The sequence below is a fragment of the Agelaius tricolor genome, unplaced genomic scaffold (genome assembly GCF_023055355.1).
Source record: "Agelaius tricolor isolate 1412-34295 unplaced genomic scaffold, bAgeTri1.0.p SCAF_2, whole genome shotgun sequence".
Classification (NCBI taxonomy): Eukaryota; Metazoa; Chordata; class Aves; order Passeriformes; family Icteridae; genus Agelaius; species Agelaius tricolor.
In genome coordinates, this window is record NW_027269262.1 from 26301974 (window position 1) to 26323896 (window position 21923).

The window sequence follows — 21923 nt, forward strand, 5'->3', positions numbered from 1 at the left end:
AATTTTAAAAAAATTAAAAGGTAAAACTTGTGAAAAGAAAAGATCTTCTATTCTGCCTTTATAGCCATCTTCTCACATACATTAAAAGACTGGTTATTTTTATATTTATCTGCTGTTAAACCACTAGTTTCTAAATTCGATCAAAAACTGACTCACAGATCATTTAGGGTTCCTTAAGGTTTCACAGAGCCAAGTTTAGGGTGGCTTGGGTAATTTTAGTAAAACATAGAGCTAAAAGGCAAAGAAACCCTGAACCAGGAGGATATTTGGAGAGGCAAACACGGGTTCATCAGTAACTAAAGTTTATTTCAGAAAGACAGCTCTGCTGCTGTCCTGCTGCCAAGTGCCAGGAGGCAGAATTGCCCCTGGTTTTATCTCCCCAGAGTCACATCAACACTGCCTTAGCACAACAGCTTAGCCAGTACCTGGGTCTCTGACAGGGCCTTGTGTTAAATTCCCAATGGGATGGCTCAATTTTTTCCCAGGGCATGATTTGATTACTTGTCTGTCTTGTATGGGTAAGAAATAGAGTAAAACCAGTGGAGGTGCACTCAGGTGTCTCTCAGGCAGCTGTTTATGGCACTGTAACACAACACAGAACACACAAGGGCACACATCTGGGTCCTCTGCTTGTAGCTGTACCCAAGCCCTTTATCTCTTAGAGAGCATGTAGGAGCTAATTACAAACTAATTGAGCAGTGACACAGAACTTCTCCATATTTTTGGGTACTCAAGAACAGAATTGTTGTAAGCCAGTAGTCAGAGTAACCTGTTTTTTAATTCCCATGCAGGTCAGCACAGTTTACAAAATAAAGGTTTAGTCTTCAAGTGTGCTTGAGGAATGATACAAAACAAGATGATTGTTTCTTACAGAGTGGAGTAGGACAGAGAAGAAAAACTTCTTTGTCACCGAGGTTACTGCTCTGGACCACATGAGAACTCAGTCTGGGCTATCTTAACTGCCAAGAACCCAGAAAGTTACTCCACCAGCTTTCCAGGGGACAACCTTCCCCTTAAATCCTATTACAATGAGCCCTGCCTAGCTACAAGCTCTAAGAACACCTTTGCTTTTTGAGTAGCTTCATGAAAAACAGCAAATAAAGCCCCCACCATGTCTTTAGAGAATTCAGCTTTTCAGTGTTTTTGTGACACCTAGAATATGCAGTATAAAAGGCACAGATCCTCATCCAACTCTAAGATAATTCACTTGACTTCAGAATTAGTATATCTTTAGACTGAATAACAAAATCTGAAGGATAATAAGCATTACTGCTCCATTCACAACATGCATTTATCTGAAAGAGGCTTACTTAATTTTTACACATCTTTCTTACAAACCTAAAAAATGTCTGAAGCCTTTTTGAAGATACTCTCTCGGCCAGTGCTGCCCTACTCACAGACAAAGTGCACAAGTGTTTTTACTTATCTGGAAGCTTTCTTTCTGCCTTCAAAATGAAGTAGTCCACTGCTGGTTTGCACACGAATGGATGACCCAAAGTTTCATCCCATACTCACATGCTTACTAGCAGGTTGACTCTGAGGTAAAGATCCAGGGGCCAGCACTGGAGAGCTTGCAGGGCTACAAAGTTCTGGGAAGGGGTTTGGGATGGCCGGCAAAGATGATGTTCGGAATTGCTGTTCCTCTTCTTGAAGACGCCTGTAAACACAGAAGCACTACACATTAAGAGGAGCAAACTGGCCCCACTAGACCTGGCTCTCCTGCCCCAGGGTTTGTGATAATGACCCTAAAAACAAGGAATCAAACCCATTCTTTTTCTAGGTAACTACTGTACAGTTACAGCAACTCCTAGTGCAAAGTAGGTAATTGCATGTAAAAAATGACCAGTCGGGCATCCATGCTTGTTTTGTTGCTCATAATTTGATTACTTGGGTGAGTAACTGAGGTAACTGTGCAAATAAAATAAACAAAAATATCTATCTGTAGTCACTGTTGTAAGCACTAGATTACAAGCTTAAGCTGTGTGTGCCAGAAAGTCAGTAAAGCTCTTCCAAAGCAATGTGAAAGAGGAGAAAACAATGGCAGTCACTCAGAGCCAAATTCCAAGTAGATTTGAAAACAAACATGTACCCTACTGTAGAGTTCTCTAAGCTGTGACTTAAACCAATAGTGTCACCTCATTATAATACCAGATTCTATCTCCAAGCAACTTGGCATTTCCTGAGAAATGCAAAGGCAAAGACATGGCTTTAGCAATACCCAATTAGCTGGAATTGTACCCTCCCACCTTATTCCCATCCAACAGTTACTGTTCAGACAAGTTTGCATCCCCCAAAGTATACCTCATGAGTCTGCATGTAACAGTTTCAGGTTCCAGTTTATTGTACACTTGCAGTGCCCACACCAACAAAAGAAAAACTAAAACCTAAAAGGAAAAACTAAAAGAACCTAAAACTAAACTTAAACCAGAAAAGCTGTAAGACCTATTCGTGACTACGCAAATGGCTTTTGGTTTCCCTGCTGCCAGGGTATCACCACTGAAGATGCATTAGCTGACTGCAGCATGCTGCCCTTCAATGCCTAAGCAGAAGGCACCATCTAGTGGCAATCATGAAAGTTTCCAAACCAACTAACTACTGGATTTGAAAGGCAAATCATTAAAAACTCAGTTTGCTCTCATTTTTCTGCATGCCTTCACCAAGCAAAGCCTTCTCAACAGAGCTGCCTGGGAGAGTACTGCTGAGTTTGCCCACGGCAGCATGTCCCACTCTGGGTACTCTCATTGTACCTGGGGGATGGCAAAATTTAACTACTGTGAAATCTGCTCCACAAGTAACTTTGTCCTGCAATTTAGTTGCCTTGGTATTCCATGAACGAATCTTACAGATCTGGGGGATTGCAATAAATGCAGGTTCCAACTGCAAGTACAAACTATGCCAACAACTATTTGACCTGCTTCATATATTTTTTTGTGCTCCCCATGTGTGCAGTTCTCTACAGTACAGGGTAAAAGGACAGTGCAAGATTTCTTCAAACCAGTAGACATGTCATATCTGTGCAACAGGGGGCTGTACTGCAAGTTTTGGACTGACCTCCACTGTAAGAAGTGGAACCACAGACCCAATACAATTAGAAAGTTGTGGTTTCCTGAAGCTGGGAGTTCTCTGTGCTGTGCTCTGCTGTGGCTGTACTGCTGCCAGTGGATCATTTACTTCATAACTGATACACACATAAACCTGTGCTCCTAGGAGACCACAGTCAAATCACTCTGTTCTGGTGGCAAACAAGATGGGTCCAGATAACCCTGAACAGAAGCTTCACCATTACCTTCTTTGATGATGATAAATACAGTATGTTCTAGTGTGCATGAAGTACAGATTTCAAAAGGCCATAGTGCTCTCAAAATAAGAGTTGCTAAGTTTTTAAACACCAAAAATAATTTAAGTGTTTTGACTGAGATATTTACAAAGTATCAACAGCTATAGGATTCCAGAGAGTACATTTTCCAGTACAGCCCCATTCAAGGTTAACTGTGAAATACCCGTAGAACTGATGGCATGATTAGCTGACCTAGCTGCACTGCATATCCATTCAAAGAGAAAAGTTGCCTGTCTTATATATACCATTCCTATAAGCAATACATCAGTGTTAAGAGTTAGAAGCCACCCCTTCTACACATGGTATTTTTCTTTTATTATATTATTACTTTTCACTTCCTTCAAAGAACAAACTGCTAACTAGCAGGAAAGAAATTAGTTTACCTACTCATGCTGACAGGAGTTCCCTTCCTCCTGCTGCCTAAAAAGATTTTAAGAACCTGTACATCACCTATATACTCTCCCATCACCATCAAGAGTTTTCCACTTGAAGCCTGAATTCCAGTCCTCAGCTTTACAACAGGGGACAACTTTAATACTCTTTATTGGTAATGACTTACACAGTGCACTGAAGTGAGTGAGCTGAAAGTGCTCTGGGAAGAACAGATACCTAACTAAGACATTCTTTTTTTTTTTTTTTTTTTTGTTCTTTTTTTTGTTTGTTTGTTTGTTGGTCTTAAGCCATTCAGGAAACCTCCACAAAGAGAGAGGCATTTGCTGTGCATCAAAAGTAGTCAAGCATACCCTCATCTGTCTACATGATCTCTTATGTTTAATAAAACCTATAGGCTGTCAGTGGACACCAGACTTGAGAGCACCAGTTTTAACAGTCTGGAAAAAAATCCAAATACGGATATAGCTTCTGCCAACTGGTACCAATGACACACTTCTACAAATCAGCTACTGCCGAAACATCAAACCTTGACTAAAAGAAGGGTGATAATACGTGGAAATAGTATGTCCTTCACCTACTTAGTACACTTTTCTATGCAGAAGTCCAGTCTAATACTAAGTTCCTTACCCAAGAGGATCTCCTCTTTTAAAATATAGCTCTTTTGAAGCCAGTTCATGGCAACTTATGGAACAGGAAGCGAGTGCCTAGTCCCTACCTGACTGCCATGATGCGCACTGGCTGGGAGCGCTGCACCTTCTGCCTGGGGGACGTGGGCTGCAGGGCGCTGGGCCCCGAGGATGGCAGCTGGCTGCGGCTCAGCTGGCCGTTCTGCAGGAGCGGAGCGGTTTCCGACTGCATGCTGCACGTGGAGTATAAACTTTCAAACGAGGAATTCATGTCGTTTACCAAAGCTTCCAGGTCCACATCGTCATCTGAAAGACAAAACAAAGGCAGTGTAACACATCTGGAAGTCCCAGGCAAAGGAAATGTGGCAAGAGCAAAGACTAAGTTTCAGTAAAATTGCGACATAATTATTTAACTACATTTTTACAGTGCAAATTATTATTGAAGAAATAAGGTATTTCTCTTACAGTGGAAAACCACAACAAGTAAGAGCCAGCAATGGAGATTTGTTTTGTCTTCCATGGAGAAAAGCTATGGACACAGAATAAATATTACAGTATTTACTCTCTCTCTCTCTCTCTATATGTATATGTGTGTGTGTGTGTATCACACAAGAATTTAGTGGGATTTTTAATAATGACAATGCTAATGTGAAGCACCACTTTACTTACTGATAAATTGCCATATATTTCCAAAGCATATCACTTACAAATACCTCAGTTTGGCTTGGCAAAGTATCAAGTTTAGATTGTCCAACACTGTAATAAATACTTTGAAAGATTGAATAATTTAGAAGGAAAAAAAATTAAGACAGTGCCGCAGTCCTGGAAGACATCATTATAGAAGTGATTATTACATATTGTTAAAAATCCTACCGTATTTTTGTGACATGGTGTTTTGAAGGGCAGTCCAGCAACTTTCATATAAAAAGATTGATCGATAGATCTATCTATCTATCTATCTATCTATCTATCTATCTATCTATCCTTACTCTTGCAGTGTGATAGATAGACTTCTACCTTAAAGTAAAGTAAATCAACCAAGGATGTGGTGTGGCTGGCTGGAGGAACATCAGTCCCTAAAAAGGCCACCAACCTTTCTATATACGCCACCTTACCTCACTGTAAATAAGTAACTTGTGCTGAATCATTCCTCCTTAACGATCATAATTGCTCTGCAAGACAAGAGAACTCTGCAAGCCCTTTGCACTAACCACTCTCTGAACTCCTCTTGCAGAGCACTGTAATTACTCCCTGGCCACAAGTTACATCACTCTCTATCAGGAGTTCAGCAGGCTGACGAACACACACATCGATATCTGCTTCTGGTTACAGCACAGCCACTGCCTGAACAGCTACTCCTGACCCAACAGAGCTTTGTGCAGCCAAAAATGTGCCCTTATTTTCCAGCTGTATCAACTGGCCTGGCAAAATATACCATTGCTGCCTGCAAACTTTCTGTCTCACAAAACTCTTCATGAGAGGGATGGAAAGTAGAGACAAGCAATGGAGCTGGCAAACACACGCTGCTTTGCACCTTAAACACACTGTGTTTTCTAATAACCATTCTTTTGCCATGTTTTCTCGGGAAATGAACCATCAGAAGTGGCTTGCAACCAGCTGCACTATTTTCTTTTAGATACCATAAATGATTTTGTAAAAACATCACATTTCTTGAGGACATAATCTAAAACAGCATCACTCAATTTATGTCCTCCAACAACATGCCGTAATAACCATAATGAGAGCTGAACATGGCATTTACATGGCAACTGTATTGGGATGCTGATGACTTCCATTCTCAGTGCTGGGTGAACAAAAGACCTGCTCAGAATTAAACAGGTTTCTGGTCATGCCCCTACACCTGAGCTCTATTTAGTGACCTGAAACACCACGTTTCTCACTGCAAATCAGTAGGCTTTTTACTATAAAGTAACAGCCACTTAGAATGTACTCAAGAAGATTTCAAGGTTTACACATCAAAAAAAAAAAAAAAAAACCCAAACAAACCCAAAAAAAACTGAAAGGGAAAAACCCGCCACATCACCCCACAAACAGGTTTCTTCCTTTCAATTCTTTATGGTAATTTCCCTCAATTTTTGTATTTAACAACTACTACACTCCTACTAAGACTCACCTTCACTAGGTTACACCATCTTCTCTGTATGTCAGCTAGCTGATGCATTTTCACCAATCTAAGCTTTGCTTTTCTTGGACAAAGTCTACAATAATTTTCCGGCTATTTTTAGTGATCTTGAGACAGAGCTGTAATTTAAATTTCATTCTATCCTCCAGATTCTTATCCTATTTGGAGAGGACATATCAAAAACACTTCTTGAGCAATCACAAGGGAACCACAGAAGTAGGAATATAAAGAGGGAGAGGCCGAATTACAAGGCTTTTAAATTTTATCATTCATCTAAAGTACCGAGCTGTAGGGTGTCAGATGGCAGTCAAGTAAAAGCTTAGGGGTTGGATGCAGGAGACATAAAAGACAGACCCTGACCACAGAGTCAGGGAGTAAATGACAGCAACTAACAGCAATTGTTTAGCATGGTGAAAAGCAGAAAGGGAATAAAGTCGAGGCATATATTCATTCAGTGGAAGTCCATATGGCTTGGTCCCCGAGGGTGCTAATTTATTAACAATTTAGAGAAAGCTATTAGCGTGCAAGATCATTAAGTTTTCAGGTGATTGTAACATGGGAGGAATGATTAAGAGTCATCTCAAGCTACCCCTGAATAAGCAAACAGTTGCAAAGCTGTCCTATGTAGCCTAATATGCATAAAATGAGGTATTCCATGCAAAACACTAAGCAAAACAAGTACATAGTTTAAAGCATTGAATTACCATTAGCAGGCATTTAAGTATATCAATTACGCACCTAAATTCAATTTCTAACAGGACAGACACTGACAAGGCGCATATAGAGTTCTCCTAATAATACGCTGCACTGAAGTCCAGAATCTGGTTTCACTTCTCTGTCAGCTCCTTTTCTCTGTGGGTGCAGCACTGTTAATAATAGCCCTCAGTCTTGCTATAAAACTTCTGCAGGAGCAAAAGATCCTTAAGATCCTTAAGCTTGTTGAAGACAAAGCCTGCAATCTTGAATTTCATACAGTTTCATCTCTATACAATGGCATTTACTACTAAATACCATTATGTTTTGGAGAGATTTCAGCATGATGCAATAGGAAACCTCACTGCTGCAGCCTACACCTCAGAAGTGCCAGCAGATGTCTCAGCCTGCCAAGTAATCCAGTATGTTACTGTGATGGCTCTCCACAGAGTTTAACTTAACAAAAATCAAATAAGTCCTCCACAGGATTTCTAACTGTTTCAACCATATGCAGGCATACTGTTCAGAAGGGTATTTCATATACAGTGCAATCCTTCAAAGGATCTCTCTCTACCAACCAGTGAGATCCTGCCTCTATCAAGACAACCCTACAACCCTATGAAGAAAAAAAAAAAAAAAAAAACCAAAACATTGACAAAACTGACTTTGAGAAGGCTTGCTAGTTAACAGCAAAATTTGCAAATTATTGGACTTTGATCCAGCACAGCACCATGCTGGTCCTCTAAGTATGCACATACAGATTTTGTGACTGACCTGGAAGAATCTAGCAGGCAGAGTTACAGGTAGCTGAGGAGCTTTCAGCTCCCCAAATATCTTGCATACATGCACTTCCAGGGATACAAAAATGCTATTTTCCCTAATCTGTATTGAATTCTGCCATAAAATCAAGGAGTAGGAAAGTGGATATTCAAAGTCTATTCTTCCATTTCAGGTGAGCAGCACAGAAGCTACTTATCACCTCCATGCACAAACATGCAAACAGCCCCTTGCTTTTGACTGTCATTTTTAAATGAGAACACTTGCATAACCTAGGTCTGACACACTTCTGGTGGTGGACAGGGTACTGGCAGTTTTGTAGACTCTTCTGTGAACAATGTTCTTTCCCAAACTAGAACCAAAGTGCACACACTGGCAGCTGTCTGAACTTCCTTTTGTTTCTTTGCCCACAATTTGTTAAACTTTGGCTTTGTTCAGAAACCAGCTCCTGGATGTTGCAAGTAATATTTTTGGTAAAGTAAATCATTATTTCAATTACAAGAAAAGATTTAAAAGTTCCATTCAAGGAAGGAGGAAAACTTTGTTACAAAAGCTCTGCTAAGCTAGTTAAGCTAGCTAGGTAGGTTAGCTGTCATGCTCTATTTAAAAAAAAAGCACCTTGAATACATTTTTAATGTTTTCGAGCATAATACAGGAGGGATGATAAACCCTAAATTAAGCCTGAGCAAACTTTAATCTGTACTTAACCATGTCCCACTTGCCTTTCTGCTTCTAGCCCTTCTCTATCCCCTAGATCCTCATTTATTTACTTATTTTGGTAGTTGTTGGCCTTGACATGTTAAGCTCAGCTAACAAGACTAAGCAGGATCCCACTTATTCTGAAGCGACACAAAGCTGAAATGATCCTGCTCATCTTCAGCTGTGCCAGCTTCCTGAAGAAAGCAGGTATTTTCATGGCTGTCAGAGGGCTCACTGCATCACAGAAATTCTATTTACTGAAAAAGAGATAAACATGTTGGACTACAGACTAGGATGCATTTAATGTATCTAAATGAATGTTCAGCAAACACCCGTCCCTTTCACATATGGTCCACAGATCATAGGGAACACTTTGAAAAACATCACAGGACCTAAATTAGTTGTGATTTAAGAGGCTTGTAAAAACATTTTATTTAAAAAAATAAATAATTTCCTTCTTGTTTGTTCATTTTTGAATTTAATCATCCAGCATTATCCCTTCTATCAGTTCCCAGAGATAAATGATGCAAGAGCTACTAGGAATTCAGGAGATTTATAAAAAGACTATAGCACTTTTCTGTCACCATGGAATTAAGTCTGATACTATAGGAAACCTAACAGCACATCTATAAACAAGTGTTTGATACAGATAGGCAGCTGTTGATTGATCACCTATTCCTATCTGACAACCTAACACCAGCAAAATGAGTTTCAGAGCAGCACATTCAAGAGCCATCTTGACAAAACAAAAAAGCTATGATATACCTAATGTAATATTTCACTGAAGTTAGCTGAGTAGAGCATGCTCAAGTTGTGAGCAGCCCCTCCAGCGCATATGAATTAACCCTCAAGGAGACAGAAGGAAACAGTGAAAGAAAAGGAACACACAGTTGCATACAGCCTACCACCCTGCATTGATGATGCAGTGAAACACAATGTAAATCACAGGTGATACAGGGAAAATACATTTATAGTAAAATAAACAGAAGAATTGTATCAGAGCTTGAAAAGGGAAAAAAAAAAAAGAGACATATAAAGTACTTGGTATCTATCTCAAGATCCTGTTTCAAATCCTCTGAAACCACATGTAAGTTCTTCTGATTCATACTGGTGATGCAATTAAGTTTTGCAAGGGTTTTGGCACTGTGTAAATCTCATGTTTTAGGATCAAAAATGCAGATAAGGATTACCACAGGGAGATGTGTATACAAACCCTTTTCTAAGACTACCCCGCATATTAAGGGCACCCCTTGCACAAGAACACTGCAGCATGTCCCTCCAGTACTGTGTCCAAATGCCATTTTAGAAAGACTTTCCAGAAATCTCCATCACTACAATTTTTTGAAAGTGTACTATTACTGACAACACACAGTTGTTATGATGCAAAGAGAAGTCCATTCTAGGTAACACACCTACTCCTCTATTACTTTCTCCCTCTGACCATGTTACTACACTCACAATGTTTACACAAATGTCTCATATCCCTCCATACTCTGGTTTCAGCTTTCACTAATGCCACAGGCACCAGTTGATCTGTAATTTTCAAACAATTGGTATCCACAGCCCCCTATGGATGCATGTATTTAGTACTTGGCAGCTTGTACACCTCTGAGAGACGCATGCAACAGAAGGTGGATGATAATAAGCAGATCTCTTACAAATTTTTAAAAATCCCACAGTGCCCTCTACAGTGATGCTACAGCTGAATGACACCCTCTGTTCCCAGTATCAGGCTCCAATTCTATGCAATCTCTCCCCTCCTGGTTTCTTGAAAGCTCCATATGGATGGGAAGTTTAGCACAAGAAACAAAAAGACAATATAAAAAAATATTTGCAAACCCTATGCTTTCACACTGTTCTCCAGATCAGAGAAGGCTGTCAGACAGAATTACAAAAATATCAAGACTGCCTCAATTGAACATTAGAAGCTTACAGGGTTTTTTGTTCATTTAAAGTGAAAGAAGACACAACTTTGTGTCCTAGAGGCATCACTCACCCCAGAGTAGCCACAGCCTGAATTAAAAATTACAAGCCTGAACCCCAAAACTTTATATGCCTTGTAAGTCTCTGTATGGGCCTCTGCACTCCTTTCCTTTACTGCATTTTAACATTCTTCAGCTTAAGTGAAATCCTCTATTTTGTACTGTAACTACAGTTGCGGGCCTACAAAATGTCAAATCAGTGCACGTGCAGCTTGCAAAATGCTAAATGGACCATGACCATGCCTTGGAGAGAAGGGCAAGAAACAGAGATGCTGGTTGGTAAAAGAGCATGAAATTGAGATAGGCATCTGTGCTCTTTGAGCACACTGAAACCAGAGAGCCACACAGAGAAATCAACAGTGAACTTGTAACTGCTCCAGTATTCTCCAGGTGACTTTTAAACACCACACACATCTATTCCCATTTCTGCCAGTATGGCTGTGATGGCTAACACCAAGTATACATACTTTTATTACAGGTGCTGGAGAGAACTCTCTTTATTATTTCACAACTCTTTTCTAAAGGTTCATGGTTGGACTCCAGATATGTTCTCAAAACACACCTGATAGATTTCTTGAAATAGAAGACAAATTAAATTGAACAAAATTAATGTTGCTAGGTAACAACTATAGGAATAAGCTACATATGAAAGGTACTCATAAAAAAACCGAAGCTTCAATGAGTAACAGGAACAACTGGCTATAGGTGCCCTGCAGCAGGAAGGAATGAAGTTGTGCACTTGGATTAGTGGGTAAAATGAGTTTTAGGAATTCTGATAGAAGAAGATGGAAGGCTAAAAACTGCAAAATTCAGTTTTTGTCCAGTTCACACCCGAAGTTTGGCATCCCAAAATTGAAGATGATGAAAGCTAGGTATTTGGGGGAAGGGAAGATGGACAAGGAGGGTTTATTTGCTAATTATGGGGATAAACTACAGCAAATCATGCCTCTGATGGAGATTTTACTGGTTTTGCCCTTGGATGGTGCTGCAATTATTCACAGATAACATTCAGAAGCACTTCCCACTGTACATGGTCTCGTTTCTAACCCAAGGACTGCAGAGTCAGGTTGGTCATTTTGCGGAGTGGATGGATATTGGTTGCCTTGACAGACAATTGTTGTGGGTTGGTATCACCACCACCACTGCTGAACTCTTGCTAGACTACTGCACACACAAGTGTTGAAGCACTAATGGCATCAGTATGAGGGGCTTGAAATTTAAGGAAATCATCTAAACCATCTAGAATTCTGACCACACATGTTCCAACAATAAGAGATAAGATTAAAATATGTAAAGTCACAGCCAGTCCCTTTTCCAGACTCACACAGACCATTTAGAAAACAAAATTCCTGGTACCCATTTTCTCAAAGGAAATTTGCAGCCTTGGGGGAAAAAAAGCCAAACAAACAAACAAACAAACAAGCAAACAAAAACAACAACAAAAAACCCCACCAGAAGAAAGCATACCTTCCTTCCTAAAAAAGCATCAGGTCAAAGTTTGAACCCAAAGCCTAACAGGACACCAGCTGATCCTGTGTCACTGCACACTGGGACTGCCCATCTCCTGCTGGGGGAGCACACCCTGGTCCAGCTATCACTCACTGATAACAGCAATCAGCCTTTCCAAACCCTCTTTGCAGGCCATGGCCTGCAAAACCACTGCTGCATAGTAACTATTGACTAAGCACATCAGTTGAGCAGAACACCAGATTAAGCAGACCTCTGGGAAACCATAATTCTTGAGCAGATTACAAAATCCAGTGAAAAGATTGATTTTCAAGTAACTGGTAACATCTGTGGGTTTTTTTCCATGAACATGAGGTTCAGTGGTTTTCCTGTACCTTTTTCTTGTGTCACCTGCTTTTAATTCATTGATTTAAGAAAAAGATTGATAGACCTTTACAAAGAAAGCATTTTTTTGTTTGGATTTATCAAGACAAGGAAAACCCAAACCAGCCTCAGTTACCCAGATAGAAGCAGCACCACAGAAGGCAGAATGGGATATTCTTTCAATTGCCAAACCTGGGGTCAGAGTAGACTAATCCTCAAAAAAACCCTCAAGGACAGAGTGGTTACATTGGTGAAGGATGCAATACATCAGAGTGCACAGATGGATTTTCCTGGCCCAAAAGGAGACAGGAAAAGAAGGAAAGCTGAAGCTTAAGTCATAACTTTGTGAGAGGCAGTCATGAACCTATAGCCTTGTTGTGGCCCACCCTTAACTCAGGACAAAAAAGAAAAGAAAGAGTGAACATGAGACACAGACAGGTCAAGTGACCCCAGGGATTCTCCATTCAAGTCTTACCTTCTGGGTGAGGTTAACTGGGTGCCACACTCTTGGTGCATTAACTCAACAGCAAAACGGAGAAAGCAAGCCCTGCCAATATATCCCAAAATTATGATCATACAAAGACTGCCACTTACCCTTCAAAAGAAAGTATGTGTGGAACACCTGAGCAGCAGAAGGGCTCCTGGCCTGTGCAGCCCATACAGAACAAACAGAAAATCCACTGGAACTTTTCAGACAACTGGCAAACCCATGTTAACCTACTGAGCCATTAAGGAACTTGCTAGTCAGAGCTGAAAAAGCACAACACTGGGTGGCAATGAAGAGGGGAATTGAAATACTGTCAGATGACCACAGGGTAAATGCTTGACTGCATATTATATCAGACAGTCACATTTATGAGAGAATGGCTTTAAAAAGATATCTTGTATCAGTGAGAGCTGCAATTTGACACAGAAAAGGTTAGGTTTAGTTGCATTTTTATTGAGATTACCCAGTCCTACATCAGAAATGGAATAAAAAGCTTTGACATACCTAATAATTAAATATTTTTCTTATGTTTACATAAAAAAATTATTATTTTTCCCAATTTATTCTACCATTTTCCATATACAGATTTCTACTCATAGTGCTTCTCTAAAGTTTTACTTGGATATTTTATTCTTATTGCTTGTGTCCAAAAAAAAGAAGAAAAAATGTGAGAATGCTAATCAAATATAGACAAATAACACTACTACAGAAGTCACAGTTCAAAAGGAAGTTTAAAATTCACATAGATGAGAAGAGCTACACGTGTCTTGCAAATCTAAAGCTATTAAAGGCAAAGTTAAAGACAGTCAAAGCATCTATTGCTTTCCTTTCAGGAACCTGTGCTCTCCCTCCCTGATTAAACACCATAATACCCAGCTGAGTAATCCCAGCTGAACAATCCTTACAAATCAATATAAATACCACTGCACGGATTAGTCCCTCCCATCCTGCCAAGAAAGCCCAGGCTTTATCCCTGCTCCGGGAAACATCGTGCATAACCTCCTAACGTGCTGCTGGAGCTCCAGCCAAAGCTGCAACGCCCTGCCTGCTCCAGCACCAGCACCAGTGGCTGCTCCAAGAGAGCATCGCCTGACTGCTTGGGGAAGTCCCTGCCTGGCAGCCAGCAAACTCCAGCCTTCTTGCATAGTGGGTTTCATTTCAAATCCACTCCACAACAACTTCAACAAAGCTTTCAAGTAAAAAGTGGCTGGATTAGCCCAGAAAGTCCATTAGCATTTCTCTTCAGGAAGTGATGGGTCTGCAGAGCTGGTGCTGAAGCAGCAATATTATTATTATTATTATTGTTATTGTTATTGTTATTATTGTTGTTATTATTATTGTTGTTGTTATTATTGTTATTATTGTTATTATTGTTATTATTATTATTATTATTTAGGCGTGTCCCTCATCACCTGATACCCGAGCTAACCTTTACTCCCAAGGTTGAACCGTGAGTTTTGAATTTTGCTTCAAACAGGTTTGTTGCTGGCTTACAAAGCATGTTTGAGGACATAATATAAGTTCCAAAAGTTGCACACAGCAATTAATGAATCAGCTATTCTTCCAAGTTAATTAAATATTGCGTTTTCAGCATATAATAGTTACCTAGCTAGGACCGATGGACATACAAAGCAGACAACTTGGAATATTTCATATTTAAGGTACTTCTGGTCAAACTTAACAGAACCAAAGTCATGTGAAAAAAGTAAAATGCTTAAACGTCAGGGTAATTTTGGTTTCTTTTTATCAGTTGCTTTAATAGTTCAGTATTAACTGCAGTTGTTATTTTGGTAAAATATCTACAAGAGACTAAACTGGGGGAGAGTTGTTTGGAATTGCAACACTGCATTAAAAAAGCCTCCTTGAAGAGGCTGTTGGGGACTTGTAGAAACTTACTTGCAGAACATTAGAAATTGCCTCTGACTTGACTTTTAAACCCAGTACCCAACAAATAATGACAAGCAAGCCTAGCTACCTTAGCTTCGTGTCAGAGACAAAGGCAGGTGCCATCCAGATGTCCTCTTATTGCATAGGCAGAACCTTGATATAAGCTTTTCCTTCATTTCTTTGCCCTACTAAAGGAGCAGTGTTTTGGGGCATGCATTTAATTTCATATGCACACAGATATGCTGTCCCCAAATCAGCTGTCTATTTTAGGCTCTTCTTTCAAGCAAGCCGAGCAGCTGCTTCTGTAAAATCAGACAGTACTTTGGGGTGCAGAATACGGAGATCTCCTCCCTTGGCCTTGTCAGCAAAGGGTGGACGATTTGAGAGGAATTACTGCTGTAACGAAGCGTGAACCTCCAGTGCATGAGAAGGGAACGCTCCAGTCCTGCCGCACGCACGGATCCCCAGATGGCAAAGCATATTGCTGCAGTCTCATCCCAAATGGCGGTGTGGAGCCACTGCTGAAGGTGTCTGTACCCCACTCCGCTCAGGAGGAAAACAGGCATTTATAAAAGCTCTGTGATGCCTCTCTCTGCTGTGACTACACTGATTCCAAGAACTCCCATTAGTCAACCTGTTTTGGTTTTTTTAACATAAGATAGCAACCAAAAAAACCCCCAACCCCAATCAAGGATTATGCCACCAACAACTACGCCGAGACCAGCAACAATACAAAAGAACAAGTAATCTACATTTACCATTCAAAACTACATTGAAAATCAGTAACATCAGCCTGACTTTATTTAGGCCTAAGAAAACCATGTGCTAATGTTTCTTCTGAACTTACCAAATCAAGTTTCTTTTCTTTTCAGCTAGACAAAGCCTGGTTGTTCAAGATTTATATCCCTCAGTAAGCTGCACTGGTGAAAATCAGTCAAGATCAGGCTCACTCAGAGGGGAAATCTGCAGGTGTGCTATGCAGAAGACTCATCACAGCTCTGCCTGAGTCACAACAAACTTTTCCATTATGCCCATTTTCCTTCTGAGATCCACATGCCTGATTTCCCAAGCTGTGCGCATTCCCAGGTCAGGTACACAGGGCATACCCTGTGATTTTGGGAAATCAGCCTGCTGCTCTTCTCCATCTAGTCGGCGTTCATGGAGCCCAATCCCCTGCCTAGACTCACCTCCTTGCACGTCCACAGAACAAGGCTGGAAACAGAACACAAGATATTTTCCCTTAAGGGTACTCTGTTAACAGACCATCACTTCTTATGAGGTTGTCTCCACTTCTCTTACCCCACGTGACAAAGATGTCACCAGCACACTCAAACGAGCTTGCAGGGAGCCAATGTCCTGCACTGCACAGCTTTAACTCACTCCACCACCCCTCTTAGGAGAGATGCCCCAAAAACCTGTGGACACAGGGTCAGTGTTCTCAAGAGGTGAGACAACCTGCTCACCTCGCCCTGTTTCGCATCTGAAATACAGCACAGAAAAGCAGAGAAGACTGGTTTGCTCCGCCAAAAGCACGCCCACATATTTACAGACCTAGAAAGGCTCAGACCTAGAAAGAGGCAATGAGTCAACAGGACAGAGCTCAAGGTAGGCCAGAAGTGTTGCTGTAGAGCCTGAAGGCTCTGAAGGACTTCTCTCAGTGGCTTTTTAACGAAGTCAGCACCTCCAGGTTAGCCACCATAGGAATAATACCCACGGGTGTCCCAGCGGCAAGCCTTCCCAGCCTCAGTTCTCTGACCGAGTGACTCATCAGTGATGCTACCCTAGCCTTAGAGATGACCTTTATTTCGACTTTAGTGTATTCCACATTCTCCCTCTGATGTGCATTTTTTCTGCCTAGGCTCTAAAACTCATTGTCATCTTTCTGAAGAATATTTATGGTTATTCTGGAACCTAGAAGCTGTAGTCACTGGGCTCATCACCTAATTGTCTTTGAGTTGCCAACCTTGCAACTTAAAAACCTATCATCTGCAGTACTTCAGATTTCAGAGGGACTTGGAACACTCTACTATGCCTGAGCTCTCCAAGATTTTTCAACCACTTAAGGACAAACCACAAAAACATACACAAAAACAGTAACTCCCTTTTGCCCTTGAACACCAGCAAGCTCACAAATTAATTACAAAGATAAACAAAAAAATTAGCAGCCCCCACGAAGCCTTGTTTGAAACATAAACTTACTGCCATCCTAGCTTGTAAAAATGTAGAAGTGCATGCACATGCAAATTCTCAAGCAAGGTATGTTAATCAGAAGGGTTACCAAGGCACAGCCACTCCTGCGCAGTTACAGATCCACTCAGACAGTGGTGCTGTAACACACCCTAACATCACACTGCTCCCAGCCTCATCTTGGACATGGCACAAATTGCCTGCAATCTTGATTTGGACAGAAAGACTTAAATATTGTTACTGCAATCCTAACGCCATTAATGAAATTACATACTAATTGCTTTGGTCAGTAGCACCTTATATACTTTAATTACTTAAGCAGCTGCTTGCTGTTAAGAACTCCAAATTTAGCTACATCTCATGCTATATTTTGAAAGGGTTTTTTTTTTTGTTTAGCTGGTTTGCCCCATTTAATTCTGGGTTTTTTTTAGCTGAAAATGCAACTAGCTTGACAGAATCTTGTCCTTTTTAATAGGAACAAAGAGACTTAGAAAACATAACAAATTCAGATTGATCTTCCCCTTGAAGCTTCTTGGCTTTAAGAGAAGTGCTGCAACCTTTTTCAACCTCAATGCAAGAATGTCAGCTCCTTTGATGCATTTCTCAAGTATCCTCACATGACACAGCTTGCTGAAGTGCTGTCATGAACCAGTTGCAGCATAATGTTTACATAAAGGCAGAAATAAATACTGTGCTGCTTATCACAGTCAGGTAAGCTGAAAGACAGTGATGACTGAAGCTCATTGTTACAATGGTGCACTGTGGTAAAAGATTTTGGTGCAGAACTGACATCAAATTACAACAGAGTTGGGTTTTTTTCTACAGGATTTGCTTATTTGATTAAGCTATGAAATTTGAGGGGTTTTATCCCCTCCTCTTATTACGTGAGCTTAAAACAAGTCTCAAGCTTGCTATATCTGCTTTATAGACAAAGTAAGAAATCAGAGTTACAGAAATGTACTGTTCTAGTTCATTTTGGGACAGCCTTAACATCACAAGATTTTTGTCAAAGCTACAGGCATAATAAATAATGCAAGACTACAATATTATCTTTTGCTATTTTACTCCCCTTTAAAAAATTCAAAAGCATTTTCAAATTCAAAAACATATTTTCACTGATGTTCTTCAATCTTTTCTTAGATGGACTTGAAGACCATCTGACTACAAAAGCAAACAAACAAACAAACACAGACTTTGCTTCCTTATTTGACAAATTTACAACCTAAAGCACAAGCCAAGACAGCTGCAGCATCAGAATGTATAGTTACCTAAAAGTATTTTTAATCTTGAGTAGTGAAAAATAAATGAAGGTTATTTCTCTTTTCTGACGTGTTTAAGCACCTAAACACACTTAACTCTAACCATAAAATGAATAAAACACCAAGATATGGTCTCAAAACAGGAAAGACCTGCACCAAGAGCTTCTGCACCATGTAAAGCACTGGAAACCACTTCAAAGTTTCCTCCATCTTCAACAGTTCTCCAAAGGAGACACTCCATATGGGCTTCCTTTCAAATTGCCATGAACTAATTTTGAGTTATCTTGCTGAAGAGCAACATGTTCTTTTATACTTGACTCAAATGGATTTCAGATTCTTACTGTCTTCCTCTTTCACCACAGTAGGGTACCATTTCATTGAGAGCTACTTGTGTTTTTTTCTACCCTATTAACCTCTCTAGTGTCCACTCTGTCAACAACATCTCCCAATTCTGCCCTCATTAGTGAGTCTGACTGTTGGCCCCTTGAATCTGAGGATGCACTAGAAGACTGTCTTCCATATGCTTCCAATAAAATGCATTTGTTTAGGTCTGCACATTTGCCTCAAATACAAGGAAAGATTGTGAACGACCAGTTCAACAGAAATGACTCCACATTTCTACTACTTTTCCTGTTAAAATATCTGTATTTCTAGCCCAGTATAAGTGTCTAAGAATGCTTTTATTGCTGCATTTCATTTCACTTGTCAAACCAGAATAAACTTCCTTCAGAGAAAGTGGTTTTTTGCTATTACAAGTACATTAGGAAGAGTGCCAGCGCAGCTGTACCTCCAAACCCCTGGGAGACACCAGACCCTGGGGAATGCAAATGGTATGAGAACATCTCTTTTCAGGGAAAAGTCATCAGCACAGAGATACCAAGTCTTCTTGCTCAAACACCCTTGCTGTAAGAAAGGAGGCATTCACCCCAGCCATGCCTTCAGCAAATTTCTCTGATTGTCTCAGTTTGCCTTGGAGCCAACAGTCTGAAAGATTCATCTCTAAACTTGCTCTTCAGAAAGGGATCTCTCTGTTTTGTATTTCACCAGCATAACACAGCAGGAGACATGTATCCTGGCCCAAAAATCTCTGCACTATTGCCATAGGGAGGAAAGGTTGAGACAATTTTTTGTTTTGCTTTGTTTAGTCGTTTTCTTAAACAGAAAGTTTATAGAGATACACAATGGTAGAAAGATATTACCACAAACATAAATACTGTATTAGTAGACATCTTGTCTCCTACAATAATGAAAACAAATTAGATCTCTTTCAATAGTTTCATTTCAGCTACATACTAAAACCATCTTAAAGAAACTCCATGGCTTTTCACTTATGCCTCAAGTGTTTTTAACTTATCTCTTTATCCCACATTTAATGCCTTTTTTTTCTTTTTTTTCTTTTTTTGTAGTAAATGTTCCAATGTCATCTGGCAAGTCTGGTCACTGCTCCCAACTTTAATTTCAATCTCCACATGCCCAAAGCTTCAAGTACCCTTCAGCTTAATTCACTGACCTCCTCCCTCCTGTGAGTCAAGAATTATGCACCATCAATCAAAGCACATTTATGGTATTTAGAAGCTGCATCATCTCTCATCACTTCCATGTCACAGGCTGCACACAAACAAGTCAATTTATAGAAAGGCTACCCATCATATCAAAGTAATACCCTATGGTTTACCCAACACATTAGGACACAATCTCACATATGTTCTCATTTCAGTCTTCATCTCTCCAGAACTGGCTCTCAATACCATGAACAACGCTGAAGTGAGACTTCGTCTTCAAAAAGACCATGCACACTACTAAGCAGGTCTCATTATTTGACAGAAGTTCTGCAATAGCAATATCCTCATTTTACTGATGGGGAAAATGTAGGCAGACATCTACAGTTATTTGTTCAAATCCATGTAGAAGCTGGTTCACTGAATGAGTGCTTCTAACTCTTTGCCCCGCTCCACACAGGCACAGTGGCCAACCCCAATGAGTATTTCCCAGCTTCTCCACAGAAGGGGTTGTGGGCTGTGGGGTGGAGAGCCCATGGCTGCTTCTGCATGCTCATGTAAAGAAGCACACACACTTGTCATCATCCTGCCATGATTTCTGCAGTCCAGTTATTGTGAGCAGCTTATGGATGCCTGAGTCACTGATGGTTAGCTACCAGCACATGGGAGCCAGGTCTGCTGCTGCCATCATCACCTGCTACAGTTTGCAACCCCTCGTTCCCACCTGTGCCTAAGAGTCCAGGCAACCCCACAGCACAGGCTGTGGACATTTCTTAGTCCATGTAACTTCCAAAAGGAGTGAGAAATAACCATGCCCCCAACAAGGACCCTGCCAGCCAGCCCACAGTCAATCACATTCTTTCAGCAAGGACTGGCTTTAAATACAGGCAGGATACTCTGCAGAGATGCAGAGCTTACAGAAAGAACCAGAAAGTTCCTGTAATCAAAGCCTGTACCATTTTACAGTCTTCTTGGTATCTGAAGTCTGACTTCATTCACGAATCTTAAAGAATTTTTTAAACATAGAAAATCATGTTGATACTTAAATAAACATAACTCTGCCACTAAGAAAGCCTACTTTTCACATTCACCCAAAACCACAAAAATTTATTAGCCAAGTATTTTTAGTTACACCTTTTTTTTTTTTTTTTTGATGCACCACAGTATATGTTCTTTTTGACATAACTGAGTTAAGGTATGCTTGCTGATATAGCCCATGAGTGCATTCCAGTGCAATTTGTTTGCCTCAACTAGAAGAGATACGTTCCTATGCTAGAAAAACCTTAAAATCTGCAGTCCTCGACTTCCCAGTCATCTGGCAGAACCAACATTTATTTTATATACAGATTAGGAAAGACATTTCTAAGGAAGATCATGTTTAAGCTATAACTTGAACAGGGCATTTTCCTCTCAGCTGTACAATGTGTTATGTCTTTATGTGACAATCCCATTTTTTTATTACTTGAGCTCCAGAAAATTGTTTTAATGTGCAGAACAGGATACTAAAAACACAAATTCTATTCTTGTTCAGACTGCTTAACCTAAATTTGCTATAGTACTGTCAGCCAACTTTTAAAATCCATTTAATCTTTAAGCACAAGCACAACTTTTGTTTAGCATTTGTAATTCTTCCTCTAATTAATACCAACTAACAAGTAAAAAGGAGGAGCACAAAGTAGCTGAATGAAGGAATCCTAAAGCACCAGAAGCCTTTAGGAGCACCAGGAGCTTGCAGGAGAACTGCAGTATCAGAAATATGCCCAATTCCATTATTGCAAACAAGTCTTACCTCACCCTCCTTCTATTTCTCACCCCTAGAAATGTTACAGAGATAGATATTTCTTGGTTGTTTTTTTATTTAATCATTTTTATATTTTTTAAAGAGAAGCAAGTGAATTTCTGTATAAATTTTTTAAGATGATAAAAGCTCTGCTTTAAAGATGAAGCTCATAAAAAAGTAAATTAACTTATACTTTTCTTCACCTGAGGCACAGGAAAGAAGAGACAGAAACCAAAGGTTAGGACAAACAATGGAAGGAAACTAAGAGCTGTACTGCCTGTTCTCCACCCTCTCAGTACTTTGACAGAGACCGAAAATATAACTTTGAAGGTCAGAGGAAACCA

The 21923-nt window shown here is 40.1% G+C and overlaps 1 protein-coding gene across 2 annotated transcripts in view; it reads right to left on the reverse strand.

Moving 5' to 3' along the window:
* Positions 1-21923, reverse strand: part of GRB10 (growth factor receptor bound protein 10) — a 145474-nt gene that overhangs the window by 51871 nt on the left and 71680 nt on the right. For both annotated transcript variants that reach the window (XM_071454847.1, XM_071454839.1), the window contains 2 exons: positions 4446-4662; positions 1516-1657 (listed from right to left, as the gene is read on the reverse strand). In XM_071454847.1, coding sequence (XP_071310948.1) covers positions 1516-1657; positions 4446-4662 — 359 coding nt within the window. The remainder of the gene's footprint in view (positions 1-1515; positions 1658-4445; positions 4663-21923) is intronic.